Source organism: Danio aesculapii, chromosome 17 (assembly GCF_903798145.1).
Source record: "Danio aesculapii chromosome 17, fDanAes4.1, whole genome shotgun sequence".
NCBI lineage: Eukaryota > Metazoa > Chordata > Actinopteri > Cypriniformes > Danionidae > Danio > Danio aesculapii.
Window position 1 is genome coordinate 32,027,758 of NC_079451.1, and position 22,522 is coordinate 32,050,279.

At 32.4% G+C, this 22,522-nt stretch overlaps 2 protein-coding genes and 1 long non-coding RNA gene across 3 annotated transcripts in view; all 3 read right to left on the minus strand.

Moving 5' to 3' along the window:
* npy4r (neuropeptide Y receptor Y4) overlaps positions 1–3,475 on the minus strand; it is a 10,547-nt gene extending 7,072 nt beyond the window's left edge. Inside the window, exon 1 of the mRNA XM_056477342.1 lies at positions 3,389–3,475. The gene's annotated coding sequence lies outside the window, so the exon portion shown is untranslated. The remainder of the gene's footprint in view (positions 1–3,388) is intronic.
* A 1,193-nt stretch (positions 3,476–4,668) lies between these two features.
* On the minus strand, positions 4,669–9,688 carry LOC130244518 (beta-microseminoprotein-like). The gene is made up of 5 exons (XM_056476988.1): positions 9,566–9,688; positions 9,222–9,312; positions 6,200–6,302; positions 5,548–5,640; positions 4,669–4,801 (listed from the first exon to the last, which is right to left on the minus strand). The coding sequence occupies exons 2-5, from the start codon at positions 9,310–9,312 to the stop codon at positions 4,759–4,761; spliced, it is 330 nt and encodes a 109-aa protein (XP_056332963.1). The 5' UTR covers positions 9,566–9,688; the 3' UTR covers positions 4,669–4,758.
* Positions 9,689–15,916: 6,228 nt separating this feature from the next.
* Positions 15,917–17,725, minus strand: LOC130244519 (uncharacterized). The gene is made up of 2 exons (XR_008839235.1): positions 17,679–17,725; positions 15,917–16,101 (listed from the first exon to the last, which is right to left on the minus strand). It is a non-coding gene; the product is annotated as an uncharacterized LOC130244519 (long non-coding RNA).
* Positions 17,726–22,522: the final 4,797 nt, after the last annotated feature.

The following is a 22,522-nucleotide window of genomic DNA, read 5'->3' on the forward strand; positions in this document are numbered from 1 at the left end:
GGTTTGTAAAAGCATAGGTGACTTACTGATGATGACAGCGACACAGCCAATCATTACAATTTGTGCGGCGTATCATTATGTGGGCACCAGTGTGAAAATCAAAAGAAAATTGCAGAAGAACTGATTGTGTTGAAGCCCTGATGAGAATCTCAGTCATCCGTAAGTCTAAGGTAGAGAGGCATAGTTAGCTTTTGACTGGGATTTTTGATGCAACACTGACCAGATCTTTATTTTCACAGCAAATAACATTTTGATGCTTTGCTTTAGTTGTGTGTCTGTCTTCTCTATTTTTCTTTGTTAGTCTCTCTCGATCGCCCTCTCTCTCATTCACAGGAAAGACATAATGAGATAATTGTGGACTTCCTGGTGCAATCAGAGTGCCTCATTTAATTACAATATAATATTAGAATTCCCTCATCGCCAAACAAGTCTGCAACTTGACAAACACAGAGCCAAGCTGAGACTAAAATCACTTTATTGTGGTCAAATGTGTGGGTGTTTCAATTCATTCAATAATATTTCCACACTTTTACCATAATTCACCATAATTATAAGTTAATTGGAAGTAAACCAAAGATCAAAATAAAATAAAAAGGTTTCACTCTCTGTATCAAGTTATTATTTCACTCTTTGGCCAGATATAACATTTTAAAAGTAAAAAAATTTAAGATTCTTAGTTTAAATTTGAATGCCTTGATCTGCAGCCTGTTTTAATTTGTTTAATTTTAATTTGTTTTAACATCTTTAAACATCTTAAAAAAAAAAGAAACTTTATAAATGAAAACATTAAAGAATCTTTAACACCTGCACATGTTTTTGTGTGATAAAGAACGATCTCTAGCCTGCCTTACAACTGAAATCTTTTAATATCATCAAATGCTATTCTTCACCTGTGATAGGACTCAGATGGAGAGAAGATCGCATTAACCCCCTGCACCCTCTCTCCCTCTCTGTCATTTTCCTTTCATAATCATCCCAATCTCACATTATCCTCACCTGTAGGAGAAAAATGAGGAGATTTTCTCCACATTTTATGTGTCCCACAGACCAAATCTTAAAATTCTCATCTGCTCTCACACACTAAAAAACTATACACTTTCAAGCATAATATAAGCCCTGAGCTGTAGATTACGTCTTATAACAAACCTGGTGGCTTCTCGGATTTAAGGTTATTTTTGACATTTTCTTAAATACTCACAATAAAACTGTACAATAAATCAAAATTATTGAAATTTTGGAAATGTGAATATTGCAATACACACTCACTAGTCACTTTATTAGGTACATCTTACTAGTTGCAGGTTGCACCCCCTCTTGCCTTCAGAACTGCCTCAATCCTTCGTGGCATAGACTCAACAAGGTAGTGTACAATTCCTTTGAGATTTTGGTCCATAGTGACATGATAGCATCACGCAGTTGCTGCAGATTTGTCGGCTGCACATCCATGATGTGAGTCTTCCGTTCCACCACATCCCAAAGGTGCTCTATTGGATTCAGGTCTGGTGACCGTGGAGGCCATTTGAGTACAGTGAACTCATTGTCATGTTCAAGAAACCAGTCTGAGATGATTTGCTCTATGACATGGCGCGTTATCCTGCTGGAAGTTGCCATCAGAAGACTGTGAGGTTCACGGTGGTCATAAATGAATGGACATTGTCAGCAACAATACTCAGATAGGCTGTGGTGTTGACGTGATGCTCAGTTGGTACTAATAGGCCCAAAGGATGCCAAGAAAATATCCCCCACACCATTTTACCACCACCACCAGCCTAAACCGTTGATACAAGGCAGGATGGATCCATGCTTTTATGTTGTTGATGCCAAATTCTGACCCTACCATCCGAATGTCGCAGCCAAAATTGAGACTTATCAGACCAGGCAAAACTTTTCCAATCTTCTGTTGTCCAATTTTGGTGAGCCTGTGCAAATTGCAGCCTTAGTTTCCTGTTCTTAGCTGCCAGGAGTGGCACCCAGTGTGGTTTCTGCTGCTGTAGCCCATCTGCCTTAAGGTTCAATGTGTTGTGCATTCAGAGATGCTCTTCTGCATACCTTGGTTATAACAAGTGGTTATTTGAGTTACTGTTGCCTTTCTAACCGCTCATACCGTTCTGGCCATTCTCTTCTGACCTCTGGCATCAACAAGGCATTTGCGGCTACAGAACTGGCGATCACTGGATATTTTCTCTTTTATGGTTGTGTGTGAAAATCCCATTAGTTGTACAGGTATACCTAATAAAGTGGCCGGTAAGTGTACATATCACAATGGTTTGCAGTGAATGCTTGATTTAACAGTAAAACAACCTAATAGATGCTAAAAATTAAGAAATCAAGGGATTTTTATGAATTTCTTCTGTTAAACACTAAAAAGATATACTGAAGAATGGTGGAAAAAAGCTGCCATTGTCATCGATAGTAGGAACAGAAAGTACTAGTAGCTGTTTTTCTTAGTGTTCAACAGAAGCAGGAAAGGATGAGTACATGTTGACAATATTTTAATTTTGTGTGATCTTTCCCTTTAATAAAGCAATAAGACCTCAAAGAATTAATGTTGGTTATCTAATTTTTAAAAATATTGTATTGTATATCAAATATCTATTGATTAGCATGCTATAATCACATAGCACTTTCAATATCACACAGCCTTACCTCACAGCATGATTGTTTTTCTGAAAATGATCACAGATTGTGTTATTCCTTGACCTTCCTTGTTTGTTAAAATCATCTCTACACATAACATTGGGGTTGTTTATCCCTTTCGTGTTATGTGGTGTCCCAGAAGTAGCACATCCATAACAAGCTTAAAATGAACCCTGAGATTGTTTTCATACAGACTCAAATATGACCCAAATAAATCTATTAGTATCACTGAATCTAGTCTGCTGACTGCCTGCACAAATATACCAATCTGCGGAGGTGTGCATGTGTTTATGTGTGCAAGGGAGAAAATTGTCAGTGTGTCCTCACTTCATGGCAACACCAAAGAGCTTCAGTCTATGTCAACAAGTCCAACAGAGGACTGCGGGTTACTACAAGCTCTTTCAACCTGCTCCAAACACCTGTGCATGTGCATGCATGGATGATTCTGGATGCAATATGGGAAAAGCAATTAATCGGATCTAAAATGCTGAAAAGACTTCACTGAATTCTCCTTTTAAAAGACAAAAGCATCCACAGAGGCTTAACATCACACTGTCACAGCTAATTAGACTTTAGAATCACATCAAAAACTTAACATGAAGATTAAATTGTTTGTGAAACATTAATTTAAATACAACGCTTTAAATTGCAGTCATTTTGTAAAAAAGAGTGAAATAGCATGCATTTTTATTTAATACACATGTATAATATGGAATCATGCATTTTTGTGTATAGCATTTTCAGAACTCACCTGTGTCTTCTACAGCAGATTGCTGTCAGGCAGTCGAGGGGAAAAAACAGTCTGATTCAGCCAACTCCAGATGTTCTACCTCAACACTCGCATCTCTCTCTCTCTCTCTCTCTCTCTCTCTCTCTCTCTCTCTCTCTCTCTCTCTCTCTCTCTCCCTCTCTTTCTCCCTCTCTTTCTCCCTCTCTCTCCCTCTCCCTCTTCCTCTCCTCCTTCTTCATCTTGTGATCTCTCATTATTGCAGTGTGCTGTCTCTGTAGAAACTGTTCTGCTGGGCTTCACACTGTAAGTATAACCCCATGTATTTAACCGTGTGTTTACTGCCCACGTGTGACACGTGCAATGTACTGCAGCAGATTCTTTTGAATACAACTTAGAAAACAAAATAATTTATTTATTATTTATTTATTTATTTATTTACATGTATTTTTTGAAATTCACTTGCAAACAAGTATGTGCTCATAAATGGTATGTGCTAAAATGAAGTCGGGATTTTTTCCATCCATCCATCCATCCATCAATTTTCATTTATGCATCATCCATCCATCCATCCATCCATCCATCCATCCATCCATCCATCCATCCATCTATCCATCTATTTACAATTTCCACTCATCCATCCATCCATTCTTATCCATCCATTCATCTCCCATTAATTTCCATTCATCTCCCATCCATCTCCAAAGAAAAAAAAAGCAACAACTAAACAATGTGTTTGCAAGAGTTAAATCATTCTCCCATTCAGAGTTACATTCATGGAGATTTCCATCAAACATCCTGGGTAAATACATTTATATAATATTAACTTGATATCCAAGATTATATAAGAATGCAGACAAACACAAAAACAGCTTGGTCTTAGGAAAATGTGTCTGTGGTGCATACATGTAACACATGCCTCCAGAAATGAAATGTCCACTTGGTGGTGCCAAAATCAAGCTTTTCAATCTTCTGAGATTAATAAAAAAGGTATGGTTACCCAAAATGAAAATTCGCTCATGATTTATTTATTTATTATTTTGTAACAGTCAACGATAAAATAAATGTCTTTTTTTTTATTTGACTTTTTTGCAATAAATATAGCCATAGTAACTTCACCTTGTGGTTTGTTAGTGGTGTATTTGGAGAACACATATGGTCTGCAGTAAACCACTGCTCCCCATTACTCTGCTACATTTGTCATACTGGTTGTTACTTACTGGTGGTTACTTTTGTATTTGCGATTGTACTACAGTTTTACATTTTATGTTGACACATATTCTAGAAATGCACAAACACGGATGCATGCTCTTAGGTGTGTTTATTTAAATGATTTTTAAAAATTTAACAGCTCATTAAACCTGCTGGTGGTTTGTTTTTTGTCCACGAGTAAATTATTCTTGTGCTCCACCTCCTGATCCTTCAGTGTTGTCAGCGCTGTTCCAATAAAAACAAAAATATACAAATGGTTTATATAATGTATTTTCCCCTCTTCATTTTTAATTACAACAGTTTAAATAAACTTTTATTATTTGCAAATCTTTGCATGGAATGATAAAATAGACTGAATGCAAAATAATCACACCAAAAAACTAAATTAAAATATGTGTTTGACCCTGAACCACAAAACCAGTCTTTGTTTTATATATCTGTGGGAATAGCACATTGTATTTGTCAAAAGTATAGTATTATTAGTAATTAAGTATATATTTTAAGTATAATTATTAAGGATATTTTTATTTTATGTCAAAAATCATTCCAATGTTAAGTAAGGATCATGTGTCTGCCGATATTAAGACCATGAGGCCATTGTATAAATGTCCTACTGTAAATATCATTTTTGATTGGTAATGTTTATTGCTAAAAGTTCAATTTGGACAACTTTAAAGGCAATTTTTCTCAATATTTAGATTTTTTTAAACCCTCAGATGGCAGATTTTCTAATAGCTCTATTATGACCAAATATTGTCCTGCGCTAACAAATACACATTAATTTATTTTTATTCAGACTTCAGATGATGTATAAATCTTAATTTCCAAAAATTGGCACTTGTGTTTGGACTGATTTTGTGGTACAGGATCACATACATTAAAATGTGTATCTGTGTGTAGCCTACTGTGCTCAAATGTTTAACTCATTGTTTGAGCAATGTAATTAGGACTCTGCTTGGTATATTATTTACCCGGGGTAGTTGTCGCCATACAAATCTTCAAAATAATCACCAATGACTGTGGTGGGTTCAGGTGGGACAGGAGTCCCAAATGTCTCCCATGTCCTTGCACAAATAAATATAAAGACAATAACTAGCAGGCCAGGGTGGCATACTTATTACAATATTCAACAGTACATTTTCTGTTAAACTATCTGATAGTTGGAAACTGAAGAAAACATATGTCAATTTACAGTTTCCATGTTTTGTGATTGACAAGTGTGTGCCGTTTATTTACTGACGTGAATTGCATTATGGGACCTTGATCTCTGCTCTGTCGACTTTACAAACTCAACAGTTTAACAAAGTGACTCTTATTGGCATTTTAGTTTGAAGTAATATAATGTAAGAAATAATACAGAGAAATGCATCTGTAAAGTAAGAGAAAATGTGCTTGCAGTTTATTACAAGGTTTTTGTAGCACAAAATACAACACAACCCAGACAATATATCACTTTATACTATTAAAATGTAAACATGTTCAAGGTTAAAAGTTGATGGAAGAAAGATCAAGACCCCATAATGTAATTTAAAAGCATAAATAAATAGGGAAAACTGCTATTTTACAGTGATTTTTTTTTTGTTTGTTTGTTTTTTGTTTGTTTTTTACAGCGTACAAGTGTACCTTTCACAACAGATGATTCCAAAATCAACACAGACACAGGCTTCAGGTCCGTTCTCCCATTCAGAGTTAAATTCATGGAGATTTCCATCAGAGTCAGAACAACCTGAATCAATCAGAGAAATGTATTTTAAATATCATTACTTTAGCCAGAATTAAAACTGCACAAAAACAAAGTTTTTATGTTGAAACTGCCAAAAACAAGTTTTACAGTCTCCAGAGGCTTAAAGATATAGCTCACCCAAAACTGAAAATTCTGTCATCATTTACTCCCTTCACTTGTTCCTAACCTGTTTGAGTGTCTTTCTACTGTTGAACACAAACTGAAGCCATATGGTCTGTTTTGTGGATGTTTTTGCTATTTTTCTGGACTTTGAATGAGTTGAGAACCTTGCTGATTTAAATTTCATCTAAATCTCTTTTCCACTGTGTAAAACATATGCCACTGTGTATAACATATAAGTTAGCGGTTCATTCTGCTGTGGTGACCCTTTAGGGACTAAGCTGAAGGAAAATGAATGAATGAATATCTTAATTTGTGTTTTGAACACAAACTAAGGTCCCGTGGGTTTGGAATGATTAATAACAGAATTTTCATTTTGGGTAAATTAACCATTTAAGTCTTTATGTGTAAAAATGAGTTTAAGTTTTTTTTTCAGTAAATAGAAAGAGTACACTTACAAATATCTGTAAGTTAGCAGTTATCCGTATTTTGTGATTTAATAATTTTTTTCCCGTTTATTTCTGCTTTTGAATTCCGTTATCACCTTTTCTTTCTTACAACAACTTTTAACCTTGAAAAGTGACTTTTATGAATATTTTTAATAGTATAAAGTGATATATTGTCTGGGTATAACATTGTTATTTTACAGACTTATTTCTCTATTAATTATTTCTTATACATTATATTATTTCAAACTAAAATGTCAATAAAAGTCACTTTGTTAAACTGTAGAGTTGAATTTTCAACATCAAAAGTCGACAGAACAGAGATCAACATCCCATAATGCAATTTACAACCATAAATAAGCAGTAATCTCCAGGGAATCGCAAAATACGGAAACTGTTAATTACTAGATAATTTTACTGTGTATTTAGAAAACTCAAGACATGAATCTGGTGAGCCATTAGGTTTATAATTATATGCAGTCCGATTGTAAGAAATAAAATTCAGCTCAGCACTACAATAGTCCATAATGAGATATAGAATACACTTGCAGTACTGATATGAGAGCTCATCTCTTATTTATCGGTTAATAAATATGCCTTACTGTTTAAGTAAAAAATAAATTTAGATCTTGTCTGAAAAGCCAAGCAAATGTGCTCTGTAGAGTTTTTATTTGTGTATTTTAAGAAACGTTTGCATGGTCTGTGGTCAATATTTTTGTATTGGTCAATAGAAACATTACAATTACTAAAGGCTTAACTTAGGGAAACATTACTTGTACTTTGGAAAATGGACCTATAATGTATATTTCCATTAAAGTTTAATTTTAATTTTAAAAAGTTACATGAGTGGTTTTTAATAGAAGAAAATAAACAAAAATATATTTGAAATAACTTTTGTTTTGATCCCAGTGGGTATTTAAGCACACCCTGTCTGACAGTCTTTAAAAACGCTACATCAGCAGCTACTCTGGTGGTGATGAAATCTCATAAAATAAATGGTAAAATTTTATTTTTTCTGTTGTACACATTCCATATATGGTAATGAATAATAAAGCAATAACCATAATTAATTAATAATTCCATGCAGCTATATCTAAACCTAACCTCTCATGCTAACCCTGTCCGTTTGAGTACAGGTACTATAGTTTATTCATTAATATCACTTAATATAGGGCTGCACATTTTTTGAGCAACAATATCACAATGTGTGTGTTCGCAATATTCACATTGCAAGATATGCAATGTTGAGTTAGGATTCTAGATGTCCAGAAACCAAAACATGAGATTTGTGGAGACACTGGAAAACTGAACCATAATAGAGTAAAATTTTTATTGTTTATCGTGTTTTTAAGGCCTGAGACTGTGTAAGCATTTTAAAAGACTTTAAAGCATTTTAGTATAGTGCATAAAGAAGTTTAATGATGATCAATTTTATTGAATTATTTATATGATGAAGACTATGCAGTGTTATTTTAAATACAATTTCTGTTGCTGAGTACTGTTACTCTATCCAGAAAAGCACGGTTTATTTCACTTTAACATATACTATATAAAATATGTTTATATTTCACTCACCTACAGAATCATCCCAATCAATCTAAAGTAATTACTATGCAAATAGAGCTATTTTGTTGAAATTGTATTGATATCTATATATATATATAGCCCCCTGAATTATTAGCCCCCTGTCTATTTTTCCCCCAATTTCTGTTTAACGAAGAGAAGATTTTTACAACACATTTCAAAACATAATAGTTTTAATTACTCATTTCTAATAACTAATTTATTTTATCTTTGTCATGATGACAGTACATAATATTTGACTAGATATTTTTAAGACACTTCTATACAGCTAAAAGTGACATTAAAAGGTTTAACTAGATTAATTATGTTAACTAGGTTCGGGCAATTAGCCAAGTTATGGTATAATGATGATTTGTTCTGTAGACAGTCGCAAAAAAATTTAACTTAAAGGGGCTAATAATTTTGACCTTAAACTGGTTCATAAAAAATGTAAAACTGCTTTTATTTTAGCCGAAATAAAACTAAAAATATTATCAGACATACTGTGAAATTTTTCTTTTCTGGGGGCTAACAATTTTGACTTCAACTGTGTGTATATGTATATGTGTGTGTGTATATATATCTCGCAGAGAAAAAAAAAAATTCTATATTGTGCAGCCCTACTCAATAAACATTTGATTGATCACTGTAACAAGGACACCATAATTAACAACCAAACAAACTGTATAAACTGAAGATACACCATGAATAATAAGATCATTTTTAGCTACTAACATAACTAACTTTTTTGGCCTCAAACATAAGAGCATAGATTTATAGGAAGTAGCATCACCTTGTGGGTTGTTAGTGGTGTCTTCAGGAAATTGTTCCAATCTGCAGGCATAACAGTAAGCCACTGCTGCAAACAACACAAACAGCCTCATCTGAAAGAGAGGTCAAGTGCAGAGTAATCAATTAGCATGCATTGATTTTTTTTTTAACAGTATTCAGTATGTCAAATTTTTACAACAATTTTCTAAAACAGTCTTGTAATTGCAATTTAAGCTACACTAAATACATCAATAAAAAAACTGCAGTGAAGATGCATAAATAAAATATTAATGCTCCATATAGGTTCCATATATTACAAATAATTTCATATTAAAGAAAGAAAAAAACAAGAAGGATTTTCAGTACCGTACGGTTGTGAGGAATACAAGACTGTCCAATTAAACACAAGAAGGTACAGTATAAGAACGGTCTTGAATTGCTACAATTTATAGAGTACTTCCTTTATATCTGATCAATAGACTGTTCCTCATATGCCTGACACAACGCAGCAGAATTGACTTTGGTGGGGTCTTTGTAGATATTACAGTAGATATGATAACATTTATGTTACACTTGAAACTCAAGTGAAGTTATTCAAATTGCTCTTGTGTAAAGAATTCCTAGAACTGCAAGAGTGTCTGAATGCAAAACAATTACTTTTTTTGTGATTTTTGTTGCTCTATAAACAATCAAATAAGTCTCTCTTAGCATTTTACGTAAAAAAAAAAATTGTTGCATTTTGATATACAACATGCAGACTGCACAAAACAAATGCTTTCTTTTCCTTTTTTTGTAGTTGATTTTGGACTAAAAATGTCTCATTTTAGGTTCACTTTTAAAATTCACTGGCTTTTTTTTTGTTGTTTTGATTTTACATGGGCTGTTAATTGTAAAAACAAAATATCGTTAGTGTGTTGTTTTTTCCATCTACTGGTGTGTGTGAAAGTATGTAATCTGTTTGCATAAGGAAATGTTTTTACTGATTTGCATCTTCAGCTGAAGCATAACAATTAAGTAAATATTCTTCGAAACCGGAACAGCTGCATGCTTATTTGCTCTCTTGAATTCTGAGAATTTGATTAACAGTTAATGTTTGTGCGACAAGTTTCAGTCTCGTGACAATGTGTGTTAAATGCTGAGTTCAAATGCTAAAAAAAGATCAAGTTTGTCAGCGGCATCCCTTTTTAAGCAGTATAAGTGGTTTTATTATACCGTGTTCAGACAGTAATGTGTGGTAATAACAGCTTTGATAATTTTTTTTCTATATGTAACTGAGCGCTCAGAACGAGGGTTCAATTAGTAAATATGAGAAAAGAATAACCGGCAGCTGACAGTGCTGATCTCCCTCATGTTTATTAGCCATAATTAGAAACCCATTTCAAGCCACTTCAGAGGACCTTTAGCTTCAAGTTGTCGGCTTTTACAAGTCAAAACTGCTTTCCACAAATGAACAGTAAAATTATTTATATATATTTATATATATATATACATATATATACATATATATATACATATATATACATATATATATATATATATATATATATACATATATATATATATACATATATATACATATATACATATATATATATATATATATATATATATATATATATATATATATATATATATATATATATATATATATATATATATATACATATATATATATATATATATATATATATATATATATATATACATATATACACATATATATATATATATATATATATATATATATATATATATATATATATATATATATATAAATAAATAAATATTTGTAATATATGTATATGTATAACAATATTTCAGTTTGTAGTGCATATTCAACTTATCAGGCGCATCGCGGCATAGTGGTAGGGGGATAAATATATGCAAAACACAAATACAGCACAACTACAACGTTACAACTAGATTGGGCTATGGATTTTGTGTAAAAATTGTTCAGTGGTGGTTATCTGGATTCTTCTTCAAGCTCTTGCCGAGAGAAGGCTTCAAAATAGTGTTTTCAAATTTCAAAGTCCTACATCCTTCAATTCAAATAAAGGCTGTATACACTATTAACGATTTTTGTAAATTGCACAGTATTTAACTGTATAATGAACTATATTTAACTTAAGGACGGTTATGCAGTCTGTTACTGTATATTAAAATTGCATTGTGAAAATTACTGTATATTTTACAGTAAAGATACATAAAATTCAGTAAATAGATATACAGAAATAAATTTAGCTGTGAATGTAAATACAGTATTTGATATTTTATAATGGATTTGCAGCAAGTTACTGGTGAACTGCTGCCAGTAAGTTACTGTAGATTCTATGGAAATTGTTAACAGCGTAGCCTTAGTTTTTCTAGTATGTAGTAAAGGAATTTATTCAATGAAAGAATTTCTTCAGTCGAACACAAAATAAGAGAAAAAGAATACTGTTTCCATGGGGTAACATAACAAAATCCATAGCATTTTTGTTCCAAGCTATAGAATTCAGTGGTGAGGGGCAACTTTTAACTTTATACAGTTTTGTAACAGTGAGTAAAGGAATGACTGCACTTTCTTTTTTATGATATATTACTTTAAATACACCCAGTGATTGTCTCTTGATGACTAAAGTGTCATCTCTTGATGTTTTAATGAGATGCAGTGATTATATCAGAATAAATCACAGTTGTGACCATAATGCAGATAGACAAAGCAAAAATATACCTGTTCTTAATTTTGCTTCTGCTAAAACATACAGTTGAAGTCAGAATTATTAGCCCGCCTGAATTATAAGCCCCCAGTTTATTTTTTTCCCTAATTTCTGTTTAACAGAGAGAAGTTTTTTTCAACACATTTCTAAACATAATAGTTTTAATAACTCATTTCTAATAACTGATTTATTTTATATTTGTCATGATGACAGTACATAATATTTGACTAGATATTTTTAAGACACTTCTATACAGCTTAAAGTGACATTTAAAGGCTTAACTAGTTTAATTAGGTTAACTAGGCAGGTTAGGGCAATTAGGCAAGTTATTGTATAACGATGGTTTGTTCTGTAGACTGTTAAAAAATGGCTTAAAGGGGTAATAATTTTGGCCTTATTATGGTTTTTTAAAAATTATCAGACATACTGTTAAAATGTCCTTGCTCTGTTAAACATCGTTTGGGAAATATTTAAAAAGAAAATAAAATTCAAAGGGGGGATAATAATTCTGACCTCAACTGTATGTGGTCTTGCTATAACATTAGTCTGTGGACATTTCACTTGGAAAATCATATTTCTCCAATATATTTCCCTTGAACGCTACAGAAAATGATACTGTACTATAGTGCGGAAGAAAACAAAAACTTTTGCTGTACAGTACATTCACTTACAGCAAATAAACAATAGTAAAATAATTAAGAGTAAAAAATTGTAAATGAGCAATTCCAGCGTTATGGATGTGACATTTGCAGTAAAAACTCAAAACAAAAATCCACATAAAGTATACATTAACATTATATTGAAACAGCTGTTTATATTTTCTAGAACAACTAACCACAGAGTTATGGGATCAGAACTGTAAACATTGTTTAGATTTTAAATGAGGGAAATAAACATGCCTTATGGAAGTGACAAAAAAAGTATGCGAGTTTACAGTATACAACATACTTTGTGGAAATTCTGTGAATTAAACTGATCAACCCAAAAGAAATAATGCTAATCAAAAGGATAAGAGTTGGCTCTATATAGATCAAAAATGATTGATTTTATTTTATTGGACATTTTGACATTTATGCGGAAAAGGCTTCATTGTGGATGCGATGTCTCGCCGTTATGGATGTGACAGATATGAATTTGCCACTTATGTGACTTTGATAAATCAAATATAAAAGTTTGAAAACACTGACAGAGACATTTTTGAGTATTTTTAAAATAGTATCTGTAAACTACTTGCTTACACAAAAAATGTAGAATCAGAATCTATACTTTGTTGAGAACTTATTGTTTTTCAAGGCAAGATTGAGATTTGCATGGAATTGCTCAAATGTTTTTAAATGCTTCCAGTACCTGGAAATTCACTTTTTTTTTCATAAAGAAATTTGGTATTTGGCAACATGTGCAAATTACGTGATATAAAAGTTATTGTATTTGGATTTCATATATATAAAATAATATAAAGCAAAAGTGGCCATTTACATATATGTTGTTCAACCACTGGGATTACAAATATGTACATACAGTTCATTAACTGTTCATTAACATTAACTGTCAAAAATCATTAACTGTTCTGTGAATTTTTATTTTTTCAAAAAATTTCTCAAATGATGTTTAACAGTGCATGGCATTTTTCACTGTATTTCCTATAATTTTTTTTCTTCTGGAAAAAGTCTTATTTGTTTTGTTCAGCTAGAATAAACAGTAATAAATAGCAGTTTGTATTTTATTTAAACCATTTTAAAGTCAATATTATTAGCCCGCCTGGTTCGAGCCTCGGCTGGGTCAGTTGACGTTTCTGTGTGGAGTTTGCATGTTCTCCCTGCGTTCGCGTGGGTTTCCTCCGGGTGCTCCGGTTTCCCCCACAGTCCAAAGACATGCGGTACAGGTGAATTGGGTAGGCTAAATTGTCCGTAGTGTATGAGTGTGAGTGAGTGTGTATAGCTGGAAGGGCATCTGCTGCATAAAACATATGCTGAATAAGTTGGCGGTTCATCCCGCTGTGGCGATCCCAGATTAATAAAGGGACTGAGCCGAAAAGAAAATGAATGAATGAATTTGTAAAATAATATATTTTAAAATATGTTACATATTTTACATATACAAGATATATTAAATATTTTATATGTGAAATCCAAATAAGAATGTATTTAATGTGCATAATTTCCATAAATCAGATTTAAATATATGTTAGATTGATAACCAGTTCTTCTAACCAGTGAGCATTCTCTGTATGCTGGAATGACTACTGTGCATCAGATTAATCATTGTGAACCTATTAATTTTTCTGCTACTGTACACTTAGCCTACTTACCGGTTACAGTACTTTGCATCTGCGTTTGTTGGAGATCTACAGCACTGATCTAAAGCAAATAATTACATTGGTGGAGTCGGATATTATAAATATACAATCTTTCACTTGATGCTGTAAGTTCAAATAAAGGCTCTATTCAATCTGTGATTGAAGTTTCCCTTGGTAAATATTCTTAAGAACTAGTTGAGTTTCTCAATGCAAAGTGATCAGTAATAAAATATGACTTTATCATTTTTCTCTTTATTATGGTTCTGTTTTAAAAGTAATTTGAGAAGAAACAACTTAAGCAAGATATGAAATATAAAATGTTATGCGGTAGGCTCCTGAATGCTGGATTCTGAAAATGAAAGATTTTGCGGTGAGTTTTTAGCTGTAAAGAATGGGTGTGTCTGTGTGCGTTCAGAATTATTAATAATTACTTACAGAAGTCACAACATCAATCCAATACCAAAGGAGAGGTGTTTATATAATTAATATTAAACTTTTCAATAAAGATGTTTAAATTTAAGAACTTGGAAAGTGCATTTGCAAGTATTGCATTATATCATATTATTCATTCATTTTCTTTTCGGCTTAGTCCCTTTATTAATCTGAGGTTGTCACAGAGGAATGAACCGGCAACTTATCCAGCATATGTTTTACCCAGCAGATACCCTTCCAGCTGCAACCCATCACTGGGAGACATCCATACACACTCAATCACACACTTTGGACAATTTAGCATACCCAATTCACCTATAGTGCATGTCTTTGGACTTGTGGGGGAAACCTGAGCAGCTGGAGGAAACCTACGCAAAAACGGAGAGAACATGGAAACTCCACTCAACCAACCAGGCTCAAACCAGCAACCTTTCTTTCTGTGAGGTGAAAGTGCTACCCACTGCGCCACCGTGACGCCCTATTATATTATATTATATTATATTATAAATAATTTATCATTACTAAAATACCCTTTGATTTTAGTTTTAAAATCTTCAGTTGCATGAGTCAAATTATTAGTCATTCATGAACCCTAGTAAAAAAAACACACAAGGAAAATTAGTTTTCAAAACAGAGCCACCCTTGTAACTCACTTGTAAATGCTTAATAGATCATTAAAACAGTTCATTATTTCTTTGTCATTTTATTTTATTATTTTGTGTCCATATCAATTCAGTGTCATGTTTCTCTAAAAGCTATATTCTTTTGAGCTACATTTTGGTCTAATAGCCACATCCCGTAATACATGATTTGCTTGACAAGAAAGATGCACTACTTTAGAAGGAAAAAATAATAGTTTGGCCAAAAAAGAAAAAGGAAGTGAGATGTTATTCTGTGGTCCTTGGTGATTCACAAGTCATCAGCTACAGTACCTGCACTTTGTGATTTATAAAAAAAACAAAAAACCTTAATACCCAATGGCTCCTGATGGTACATTGAGGTCTTATGAAGTGAAAAGATCTGTCTGTGTATGAAGCATTATTTCAGTACCAGTAAATAATCCTTAGTGCATTCACAACGGTTTAGAGATGTACTGTATATGGTTTTTGTCTCTTAAAACTGCTGGAAGCCATTTTAAGTCACTTATGTATGGCTTGAGGGTAAATATAAGACAGCAGATTGCAATTTTTGGGTGTCACTTTAAGCCTCCTGGTACACCATTTAAGGCTTATGTTGACACATTTATGACACACATATTTTAGAAATGCACAGACATACAGCACATGGATGCATACTTTAAGGCATTTTTATTTAAAAATGCTGTTTAAATCCGCTCATATATGCAGGTTTACCCTGGTCATTTTTTGGAGAACTTTATTTTATTTTATATCTCTGGATGTTACTGGCTTTCTTCTTGTGGTTCAGCTCCAGAGCCATCAGAATCATTTTGACCATTGTTGTCATCATGGAAAAATCTGTTTAAAAACAAAAATATGCAAGTGGTTTGTATAAATATTTATGACAAAAATCTCATATCATGATACAAGTCATATCATATCCTGACATACATAACGATATACATTTGATGTCAACATTATCAATCCTTCTATAAAATTGTAATTGCTGTACGTTACAAATATTTCTCAAGAAGATATTTTTTCAACACTTTTTAAACATAGCAGTTTTAATAAATAATTTATTTTTGCCTTTGCCATGATGCCATATTCACCTTAAAGTGCAATTCAAAGACTTAACTAGGTTAATTAGCTTTTTTCATACATTAAAAAACTGATTTTATTCTTTCCCCTGGGGTAAAGAATATTATAGGAAATACTGTGAAAATGTCCTTGGTCATATCACTTGGGAATAAATATTCCACAGGAGGGCTAATAATTTTGACTTCAACTATTGTATATCAGGAAATAGTACTGTTGCTGTAAATTCAATCAGTTTTTAGTTTCCACACTGGAATAAATGATTCAAAGATGATTCATTGGATTTACATTTTTTAAGTGGTTGTAAACAGATTATATGGGCTGAATTTAAACAAACAAATTAAGTTGAACATTAGTAAATTTAATTTGTTTAAATTCAACCCAAATAAATTGTTTGCATCAATTTTGCAGAATAATTTTTTTCAGTGCACTACTGGTCAAAAAATTAGGGTCAGGTTTTTTATTATTTTTATATTATTAATTTTTTATTTAATAGTTTCATCAAGGTGGCATTTATTAAATGTAGAAAATATTAAATTGTTAAATATTTATGAATTAAATAATTATTTATTACTTATTGTATGTAGTTTCAAATGAAGTTATTACTCCAGCCATAATTGCTTTTATTACTATTACCATGGATAATAATAATAATAATAATCACAATAAAAACAATAATAATTAATATTAGAGTGAGAAGGATCATGTGACTCGAATGACTTGGATGATAAACTACTTTTGAACAGTTATTTTATAGTGTAATAACATTTCACAATTTTACAATATGTACTGTATTTTTGATGAAGTAAATGCAGCGTTGGTGAGCAGAAGCTTGTTTAAGACATTTATAAGTCCCCAAACTTTTTACCGGTGATGTACATTGACAACATGGAAAGGAGTATTACATTTTAAAGTATACACTCAGAATTCTGCACATGCATATGTGATCATATTTCTCCATTTATTTAGAACGTTTGAGTAAATGCTTGATTAAGAATGTAGAAATAAGAATGAAATATTAAACACTTCTTAAAAACTAATAATTACAGGCCCAAAATAATTTATCATTAAATAAAATCCAACCCCATAATGGCATGGTTAAATAACTTATGAAAACGTATGACTGTAAACATGTATGACATGTATTTTGGGGCACGAATATAAACAATAGAGCATAAGATCAAAATATTAACTTTTATTTTTCTATACCATAAATATTGTCATATTGCACAGCCCATATTTTTTGTACATATTTTTACAGTAATGAAAATGTAAATTTTGGGTTGAAGTATCTCTTTAAGCAAACAGTTGCCAATTTTAATTTCAAAAATACTTACTGGTCATTTTCCACGTTGTCATTTTCTGTCACTCCAGTGGGCACATCTCATTATTAAACCTGTTACGCACAAAATTCATTTTAATATAAATATTAGGAAAATACCCTCAAAAACACACATGATCACAAACATCTAATAATGTCCCAATGTCATGTATCAGCGATGTTCAAATTGAGGTTTTGCTTAAAGTTAGCACATGCAGTAAGCGCTCTTCGTAAAATGTTTTTGACCACAGAGTGGACGTGTGGAATTGTGTCTTGTTTTTGTGGGTGGTTTGTTTGGTGCTTTCAAATAACCTTCTTTTTTTTGGCAAAATTCACTTCAACAGATCATTAATTTTGTCAAAAGAATACTTTTGCTTGAAGGTCCAGTGACTTTTTTCCAACTGTTGTACAGTTCAGTAGAGTATGCAATTTTTCCATTTCCATTGTCAGACGTTGTGAATGTTGCCAAAATAGCAATCCAAAAAACATACCACTTTTTTGTATCATTCCATATTTCGTATTTGAGCATAATGTTACTGGTAAGATCTCTTTTGTGTTTTGAAGTTGTATAAATTGTGTAATTTTCGATCTCCAAAAAGGGGCAAACATAGAATTTTTCCACATTTTCATTAAGCTCTCAAAAATAATCATATGGGAACTCTTTCTAGCTCCATTTCCAGTGGGTCTCTGGGTCAGGAACAGGAATAACCTTGCAAGTGACGTTTAAGAGGTACTGTTGGCAGTGGAAACATAAGCTGGATCCTATGCTATCTAATGACTATTTATACTTTATTTAGTTGTAAATTCATACAACTTGTACATTTTATTAGTACATTTTAGTATGATTCTCTAAAAGTTTCTCGGGGTGGGCTTAGAGGGCACACATCCTTTAAAGTATGCACATTTTAAAAATGGCATGAATTCATACAAATTAGCCAGTTTTTGAGCGTGTCCTCACTGCAGCCTGTAGCACGATGACATACAGGATTAGGTCCAATATGTAGTGGATGTGCATAGTGCTAGAAATCAGAGTTATTTCTATTAATTTTCTATTAATTGCTATTAATACCCATTACATTGTGTGTTAACGTATACAGTACATCTATACCCCATCCCCCACAGTTATTAACATTCATACCTATCCCAACCATTAGCCAGTAGCATGGGCATTACAATATCCACTGTGTATTGGACCTGATCCAGTAAATCATTGTGCTACAGGCTTCAGAGAGGGAGGGAGAACATGCAATTTTTGGCCCAATGCATATAATAGTTACATTATTTTCTTGAGATCAGGCTAGCTAGATCAGGCTTCGAATTGCACTGCATAGTACTGCACTGACCATACCACTCAGTGGAATCAAGGCTTTAATGAGATCCTTCAATTGAGGCTTCCTTTATCTGAGCTTAATGTACAGTGGCCGAGAGAGCTTAACATGCTGCAATTAAAGAAATCACATGCAATTACAAAAAGCACCAGCAAATTAGGAAAAGATCTTCATCTGTTTGACAGCATACATTCTGGAAATCCTCACAACGCATACACATAAAAAGATGCGCTGGATTTTCCCACAATGCAAACAAATTAATAAATCGCGCTGCACTTGCAAAAGAATGGAACACAACTATTGCTCAGTGAAGTTGTAGGGGATCCTTGAAAGCTGAGCTTTTTGTTGTTTATTTTAACATCCTTATTCCCATGTCTTTAGTATTTATTAGCGTAAATAACCGTAACCTAAATAACCAGGTCTCTCACATTTTAGGGTCTCCTTGAAACATTTCCATTGTGTTCTGAACTATTTGAAAGTGTTGTGAGAAAATGCAGCACGTTTTCTTAATTGGTTTACATTGTGGAAAAATGCAGCACATTTTTATTAATTGTTCGCGTTGTGTGAAAATGCAGTCTGTTTTTAAAAAACATGTGACTGTTTCAGCATATGTGTCAAACGGATAAAGATCTTTTCTCAACGTAATTAATTGATGCAAGCATATTTAATTAACCTGACAATATTTGTTTGTAACGTTCCCTTGTCAGTTCATTATATCTTTAACAGTATATTTTAACTGCTGCTGTTCAGGTCTGATGGTTTTTTATAAATGTATAAATAATTATTTATAGTTATAGTTTTATTTATGATGCGTGGCACACACAAACACAGGTTTGTTTTTGTGAATTATGGGAACATGTCAGAGGTGTAATGTTTTTTATCGTGTAAAAAATACTATTATTTTTTTTCTGTCGCCCTATTTTGTGCATATTTCCATTCCAAAACAATAATATCTGTATGATTTGCCTTTAGAAAAATGGGGGCATGAGCAGCATCCTTATAAGTCACATTGTAATGCACACATATGCAAGGACAAATTAATTTGTGCTCTTATTCTTTTCTTTACATGCAGTCATAAACATCACATGGCCATTGCTCATGCTCATTGCTCATCACATGGCCATTGCCAATTTTACAGCCATCACTGCAATAAAGTTAGATTGAAGATAAGGCAGAATAGAGCAGTCATGGTAACCTCCTAGAAACTTTCCTCAACTATCATAAGATATTTCATTATAATAGTAATAATAAAATTGTAAAAAAAAAAAAAAAAAAAAAAAAAGCAACAACTAAAACAATGTGTTGCAAGAGTTAATCATTCTCCCATTCAGATTACATTCATGGAGATTTCCATCAAACATCCTGGATAAATACATTTATATAATGATTAACTTGATCCAAGATTATATAAGAATGCACACAAAACACAAAAACAGTTGGTCTTAGGAAAATGTGTCTGTGTGTGCATCATGTAACACATGCCTCCAGAAATGAAATGTCCACTTGGTGGTGCCAAAAATCAAGCTTTTCAATCTCTGAGATTAATAAAAAAGGTATGGTTACCCAAAAGAAAATTCGCTCATGATTTATTTATTTATTATTTTGTGAAAGTCAACGATAAAATAAATGTATTTTTTTTATTTTATTTTTTTTACTTTTTTGCAATAAATATAGCCATAGTAACTTCACCTTGTGGTTTGTTAGTGGTGTATTTGGAGAACACATATGGTCTGCAGTAAACCACTGCTCCCCATTACTCTGCTACATTTGTCATACTGGTTGTTACTTACTGGTGGTTACTTTTGCATTTGCGATTGTACTACAGTTTTACATTTTATGTTGACACATATTCTAGAAATGCACAAACACGGATGCATGCTCTCAGGTGTGTTTATTTAAATGATTTTTAAAAATTTAACAGCTCATTAAACCTGCTGGTGGTTTGTTTTTTGTCCACAAGTAAATTATTCTTGTGCTTCACCTCCAGATCCTCCAGTGTTGTCAGCGCTGTTCCAATAAAAAAAAAAGTATACAAATGGTTTATATAATGTATTTTCCCCTCTTCATTTTTAATTACAACAGTTTAAATAAACTTTTATTATTTGCAAATCTTTGCATGGAATGATAAAATAGACTGAATGCAACATAATCACACCAAAAACCTAAATTAAAATATGTGTTTGACCCTGAACCACAAAACCAGTCTTTGTTTTATATATCTGTGGGAATAGCACATTGTATTTGTCAAAAGTATAGTATTATTAGTAATTAAGTATATATTTTAAGTATAATTATTAAGGATATTTTTATTTTATGTCAAAAATCATTCCAATGTTAAGTTAAGGATCATGTGTCTGCCGATATTAAGACCATGAGGCCATTGTATAAATGTCCTACTGTAAATATCGTTTTTGGTAATGTTTATTGCTAAAAGTTCAATTTGGACAACTTTAAAGGCAATTTTTCTCAATATTTAGATTTTTTAAACCCTCAGATGGCAGATTTTCTAATAGCTCTATTTTGACCAAATATTGTCCTGCGCTAACAAATACACATTAATTTATTTTTATTCAGACTTCAAATGATGTATAAATCTTAATTTCCAAAAATTGGCACTTGTGTTGGACTGATTTTGTGGTACAGGGTCACATACATTAAAATGTGTATCTGTGTGTAGCCTACTGTGCACAAATGTTTAACTCATTGTTTGAGCAATGTAATTAGGACTCTACTTGGGATATTATTTACCCGGGGTAGTTGTCGCCATATAAATCTTCAAAATAATCACCAATGATTGTGAAAATGATTAGGAAAGATCTTCATCTGTTTGACGCATACATGCTGGAAATCCTCCACAACGCATACACATTAAAAAGATGCGCTGGATTTTCCCACAATGCAAACAAATTAATAAATCGCGCTGCACTTGCAAAAAGGAATGGAACACAACTATTGCTCAGTGAAGTTGTAGGGGATCCTTGAAAGCTGAGCTTTTTGTTTGTTTTATTTTAACATCCTTATTCCCATGTCTTTAGTATTTATTAGCGTAAATAACCGTAACCTAAATAACCAGGTCTCTCACATTTTAGGGTCTCCTTGAAACATTTCCATTATGTTCTGAACTATTTGAAAGTGTTGTGAGAAATGCAGCACGTTTTCTTAATTGGTTTACATTGTGGAAAAATGCAGCACATTTTATTAATTGTTCGCATTGTGTGAAAATGCAGTCTGTTTTTAAAAAACATGTGACTGTTACAGCATATGTTCCAAACGGATAAAGATCTTTTCTCAATTTGCTGGTGTGTTTTTGTAATTGGCACATGTTTTCTTAAATTGCTGCACAATAAGCTCTCTTACCCACCGTATTAACATCTTATGATGCAGCAGCCTAAATATGCACCCACATAAGTTTCACTAACGAATAATGAGAAAATCTTAATCTCACTTTGTCACTATATTTCTTAATTGTTTGTTTTGGCACATATTTGTTCATTTGAGAATGACTTACAGGCCGTAGTCCTTGAGGGATGTA